General features: G+C 36.8%; 1 protein-coding gene across 1 annotated transcript; it reads left to right on the top strand.

The window, feature by feature from the left end:
* The first annotated feature begins 725 nt into the window (after positions 1-725).
* On the top strand, positions 726-1,091 carry LOC141632944 (uncharacterized). The gene has a single exon (XM_074445444.1). It carries the CDS (start codon positions 726-728, stop codon positions 1,089-1,091), a length of 366 nt encoding a protein of 121 aa, XP_074301545.1.
* Positions 1,092-6,716: the final 5,625 nt, after the last annotated feature.

Below are 6,716 nucleotides of genomic sequence, written 5' to 3' on the forward strand. Positions count from 1 at the left end.
CCTCAGAATATATGGATTCAAGGAGGGACAGTTCCCTTTTAGATACCTAGGTATACCTATTTCTCATAAAAGAATGGCCATTGGGGATTGTTGAAGATTAGTGGAGAAGGTTGTTTTGAGGATTAGGAATTGGGGGGCTAGAAAACTTAGTTATGCTGGCAGGCTGGTACTTGTGCAAGCAGTCTTATCTCAACTCCATTGTTTTTGGTCTAGAATCTTTATCATTCCTCTGACGGTCATTAATAGGATAGAGAGAATTTGTAGAAACTACCTATGGAGTGGAGGTGATCAGTTTTCTAAGTCTCCTCCTGTGTCATGGGAAAATTTGTAGGGATAAAAAATATGGTGGTTTGGGCATCATTAATTGCAGGCTTTGGAATGTGGCACTGATTGGGAAATATGTGTGGTGGGTGGTGAGCAAGGCTGATCATCTTTGGATTAAGTGGGTTAGTCATGTTTACATAAAAGATCAGGAGTGGCTGGAGTACCAACCATCCAATAATACTAGCTGGACTTGGCAGAAAATTTGCGAGGTTAAGGACCAATTGAAATCTGGATTTGTTAATGGTAGCTGGGATACTAACCAGGGATAGTACTCAGTTTCTAGTGGGTATGCTTGGTTGCAAGGGGATCAACAGAAGATAATTTGGGGGCCTCTAGTCTGGAATAGAATTAATGTACCTAAGCATCCATTTATAGTATGGCTTGCTGTCTAGCAGAGGCTAATGACTAAGGACAGATTACTCAAGTTTGGCATTATAGCAGATTCTGTCTGTGACATATGCTTGGCTCATCAGGAGGACCATCATCATCTCTTATATAGCTGCCCGTTTAGTGCTCAATGCTGGGACCTCTTTAAAACTTGGTTGAATATTAACATGCCACTGGCAGGAGTACTGGAATGGGGGCTCAAATGGCGTTGTCGATCTCTTTTGAAGAAGCAGGTGGTGCTTGCTGCAATGGCTGCTCTGGTATATCATATTTGGATTGTGCGTAATAAGTGCAGAATTGAATTCCAAATTCCTCGACCATGTAGGGTGTTAGCTGATGTTCCGGCTACTGCTAGGCTACATAGAATGTTCAAAACATAATGTTTGCATCCTCTAGTTTGCTTTGTCTGATTATGATTATGTGAGGGAAAGTAAATTTGTATGGTGACAAACATTTGTAACTCTTAATTATTATTAATATAATTTCACAGGTCACCAAAAAAAAGGACATTTTGTGTGAAAACACTCACTTATCCTCGACTAATGAGAATGTGCCCGCAATCTAATATAGTAATCATTTGAAAACTACAAGCTAAAAACATTCATATGCAAGCATGAAAAAGAAGCCAAATAAGTAAGAAGAAGGATAAAAGGCATGGGTAGAAAGGGGAACAAATGAATTATGGAAATGTGGAGCTTAAATTAAGCTATCAACTATCCCAAATGAAAGGATGCTCAATCCCAAAACTAACCCAATAATTCCGATACAAATCATAAGAATTCTCTCCAAAATCTATGAGTAAGACATGAGAGCTTTCTTACACCAACCTCTTCTTCTTCTTTTCCAATTCAAATCATACTTCTTTTTTTCATTTTATGCTTTTTTTTTCTTTCTCATCTTTACTTTTCTAATTCAATTTTTTTTCCATCATTTTTTCATTTTTTTCTTCTTTCTCATTTCTTCTTCAAGAGCATTAAGACCAAGCTCACAATGATGTTTCAAAATAAAACAAATCCCAAACGAGCACCCAAACACAACTAATCAAAGCTACTAGCTCAACAAGTTAGGCAACTTTTATATGTAGCTAGGGGTCAATTTTGTGAAGGGGTTCAAAAAGGCAAATTTAATCATGTAAATGGCTCCAAAATGCTAACAACATATGAATGCATGCTTATAAAGATATGAAATCAAGACCATACTTGTGCGTTTTGATGAAACACACACCATAAGGAGACCTTTTTCTTAAAATGGCGGGTTGTTCTTTAAAACGACCTTTAGGTGTCTTAGAAGATGTATCCGTCAAAGTTGGCATGTTTTTCATACCCGTTGACTTACTCATACTTGATATGGCCGAAGACTCACAAACCCCAATTATATTGGGTCGGCCATTTATACACACCGCGGGTGCGTCAATCGATGTGAAAACTGGGAAGTTGATATTAGAAGTGGGTGATGATCGGGTTACCTACACCATTAGAAGCCCAATGTCACAATAGTCTTGTTATTTATTTAGCACTCTGGACTCTCCTAATGCCTCTACTACACTTGGATCCTTACTGATGGATCCGTTGGAGGAAGATATTGGTGTTAATTGTTTTGTAGGTGATGATTCTAAGGGCACTAATGCTAAAAGTGCCAAAAGGAAAGGGGAATTTTCTTGGAAGAAATTCAAATGGATCCAGAATGTAAAAGGAGCTAGGAAAGGAAGCTCGGATGGTGGCGAGCTCATTGATGAAACTTGATCAAATTAGCTTCTGACGTCGTGCGGGACGTTAAACCAGCGCTTCTTGGGAGGCAACCCAAGCTTTTTATTTGATTTTATTTATTTTTATTTTTAATTTTTAGCAATTTACTGTTTTTCGTAGAATTAGAAATAAATTACTAGACTTGACGGTGTTCTATTTTGTGATTTATAAGTGAAAAATGAAGAAAATGAGGCTTAGAGGAGAAAATTCATGCTTCTCCATGCAGAAACCCTGTTCGGGGACGTAACTTTCAAGGACGGGACGGAAATCAAGAAAAATGGAGGAAAAGTAAAAAAGCCCGAAGAACTGGTCAACCCCGATCGGAGTTGCCGGCCCCGATCGGGGACGTGGATTTGCATTTTCCTGGCATTATTTGGCATACAGGCAAAAATAAAAACAAATCACTCTATCATTCTTGTAAGCAACCCAACGGTGCCTTCTACTCTCCTTCTCTCATTTCTTCAATTTTTCTTCACTAAAATAACAACAAAACATCATTCCCCCATATTCATACTAGCTTGGGGGGAGGCTAGCTAGTCTAGTAAGTTTTCTTTACTTTGCTTTGTACTTTAGTTTATTTTCTCGCAACCCATTAAATTTGACCCCTTGTCCTCCTTGTTTATGTGCTTTGAGCCATTTTTATGCTTTAGTTGGGAGATTTAATTGTTCGCATATTAAGGACAATGTTATGTTTAGCTTGGGGGGGGGGGGGGGAATTGCATTTGCATTGTAGTGTAGTTTGCATGTAGAAAAATTTGAAAATTTTAAGAGAAATTGTGTGTTTTTGCTTGCTTTTAGCCTACTTTGTCTCTTGCTTATCCTAATGATAGCTTATAGTTAATGATTTATTCTTTTATAATGTGATAATTGCTACATGAGGATGCCTTGACATAGTAGGTGGGAGATTGAAATTTAACCGAATAGGCTCGATCTTGACTATTGGCAAGCTACAAAATTGGTTAGGTAGAACCTCCTTAGACCGATGCATCCATATCCCATCTCTCTTAGGTGAGTGTAGGTCTCCTTATGGTGTGTGTTTCATCAAAACGCACAAGTATGGTATTGATTTCATCTCTTTATAAGCATGCATTCATTTGTTGTTAACATTTTGGAGCCATTCACATGAGTAAATTTGCCATTTTGAACCCCTTCACAAAATTGATCCCTAGCTACATATAAAAATTGCCAATCTTGTTGAGCTAGTTGCTTTGATTAGTTGTGTTTGGGTACTCATTTGCGATTTGTTGCATTTCGAAATATCATTGTGAGCTTTGTTTTAATGCTCTTGAAGAAAAAATGCGAAAAGAAGAAAAAAATGAAAAAATGAAGGAAAATAAATGAATTGGAAAAGAAAAGATGTGAAAGAAAAAAAAAGCATGAAATGAAAAAAAAGAAGTATGATTTGAATTGAAAAAGAAGAAGAAGAGGATGGTGTAAGAAAGGTCTCGTGTCTTATTCATATATTTTGGAGAGAATTCTTATGATTTAATTTGTATCAGACTTATTGGGTTAGTTTCAGGATTGAGCATCATTTCATTTTGGATAGTTGCAAGCTTAACTTAAGCTCCACATTTCCATAATTCATTTGTTCCCCTTTCTACCCATGTCTTTTATCCTTCTTCGTGCCCATTTGGCTTCTTTTTCATGCTTGCATATGAATATTTTTGGCTTGTAGTTTTGAAATGATTACCATATTAGATTGCGGGTACATTCTCATGAGTCGAGGATAAGTAAGTGTTTTCACACAAAATGTGCTTTCACATACAAATGAGTTTGAGTGTATCGTGAGAGTCCATTAGTCAAAAGATCATGCAAGAGCTGAAAGGTTCGTTCAAAGTCTTTCATGCTACGCCGTAGTGTAAACACATCCATGTTTTTGCATTATTCCTTATGCCCATGTTTTCTCGGGTTTTGAATCATTATGCATAGCTTGTTTTAGGATATTGCAATTGATGGGATATCGTTTCTTTCTTGAGGACAAGTAAGAGTTTACCTTGGGGGAGTTTAATGTGATAATTTTATATATACTTTTACCCCTCATTTTAGCTCAGTTTTGATTGCATATCATACTTTAATTCGTAAATTTGTGAGTTAATCATGTTTTCTAGGTGTGTTGCTTGTATTTTATCGCATTTGTTAAAAATGAAGCACATGGATGCCTTTTCTCGTCATTTTAGCAAGCACCAAGTTCACTAAGCTAAGTGAAAGCAAGATGGACCATGGCAAGAAATTATAAAATGACAAGGACCAAAACAACCATAGAAGAGTGTGTTTCCAAGACCAAGCAAGAGTGTATGAGATATGAATTGATAATGAAAAATAATTTTACAAAAGAGCCCAAAAGAAGTCCAAATTTATGAAGAGAATACCAAGCTTAGGATACTCCTTTGGATGCTCTTAGGTAGAATTATGAAGCATTAACCGGAGGCATTAAGAGACATTTATCGCAAACATTGGATCCCTCAGGCAATTAATCAACCATTGAAGACAAAATGACCGGATACCTACGGCCCCGATCGGGGCTGGCAACTCTGATCGGGGTTGACCTCCTCATGGACCTAAACATTATGCCCCTATTTTATTATAAATAGGGGCCTTAATTCGTCATTAGGGGACATCTTTCATACGTCTTTTTACTCTCTATTAGCCTTAACCAAAACAATTCTCTATTAGTTTTCATTTTAGTTTTAATATTATTAAGCATTTGGTTATTAAACATTTGGTTATTATATATTCAAGCTTTTGGTTCTCAATTATTCTTCCTTGCAATTTTCTAATCCAAGTTCCATTTCTATTTCGGTAATTCTAATTCTAGTTTATTTAGTTTACATTTCTATTTTAGTTATCATATAATTTTACCATTAGTACTTTAGTTATATCACATTGTTTGTTATTATATTTTATGATTCACTATTTATTTTATATTATTTCTATAATCATGTCTAGCATTTCTTACACCATAATTTGTAGTTTACATTTCAATATGAGTATCAAAATTCCCTTAGTCTAGGGACTATGGAAGTCATGCAATAACTAATATATGTAAAATGATAAATTAGATTGATATATTATTGTCTAATTGTTTCTGTCACATGTTTGTTTCGTTACAATTAATCTTTGTTTAGAGGCCTTATTCATTGATTAAATTTGTTAATTCATTCTATAAGTCGAGAGGCACGGAATCGGATTAGACTACGCATGTGCAGTAGGACAACCTAGTCATAAACGAAAGTTTCTCTAGGACCCGGTCTATGGTTGACACTAATATCCTTAGGTGGATGTCTTTAAGCCTAAAAAATTGACAATGCTATTATTTCCAAGTTTAACATGAATATATATTTACAATTGCGTGTGTGATCCAACTCCCCTAGACTCCTTTAATCATATATTGTTATATCATTTTATTTGTTAATCATCAAACCACATAAGCCAAACCAATCGTTATCGATCTTGATAGAAGTCTACTCATAGCATTTCATAGCGCAATTCCCGTTTCCTTGTGTTCGACACCTATTACTACATTTATTTGTGTCTAGGGAAATTATCTTTGTTAGATGTGCGACATAGCCTATAAAATTTTGCATCACAAGAGGTTACGTGCTAATCGCTTGCGTATGCGTTTATATGTGCTATTTGTATTTGAAACTGCGAATTTGTGTGGCCACTAACCATGCAGGTAACCACTTGAGGCTCACTCCAACTGGAGGGCTTCACCAGAGCCCTCATTCTCCCGAACATCATCTAAAGATTATCAACCTACACTCCCCAGCGGGAGCCAAGTCCTATCATCAGATATTCTACAACAGTGTTCGCGGTAATACTCTAGGTTTCTTCCCTGGCGGTCCCGATGATCCTAGTCGTCGATATTCTTCCCCAGCAAGATTTTATTGCCGCTCTACAACCCATGCATTTCTCGACAAGCAGAGTTTTTTCTTGAGATCAACGCAAGCTAATACTTTCTTTAGCAGTTCTCGGAAAGACCTGCCTCGTCTCTTCTCAGCGGTTCTCAGAATGACCTGCTCTATTGTTTCCCAGTAGTTTCTACCAACGTTCTGCAACAAGCAATATTATTGTTTCCCAGCAGTTTCTACCAATGTTCTGCTACCTACAAGATTATTGTCTCCTAACAGTTTCTACCAACGTTCTTCTGTGTGCAAGCCTGTTTTCCCCGGCGGTTCTCTGAAGGTTTTGCCTTATTCTGCCACCAATTTATTCCAACGTCCTGATAACCCTCATATTATTCCCCATTGAAGTTCCAGT

Source organism: Silene latifolia, chromosome Y (genome assembly GCF_048544455.1).
Source record: "Silene latifolia isolate original U9 population chromosome Y, ASM4854445v1, whole genome shotgun sequence".
In the NCBI taxonomy this organism is placed as follows: Eukaryota; Viridiplantae; Streptophyta; class Magnoliopsida; order Caryophyllales; family Caryophyllaceae; genus Silene; species Silene latifolia.

What these genes read in the sequence shown, in the direction of transcription:
- LOC141632944 (XM_074445444.1), top strand. Translation starts at nt 726, where the DNA reads ATGACTAAGGACAGATTACTCAAGTTTGGCATTATAGCAGATTCTGTC.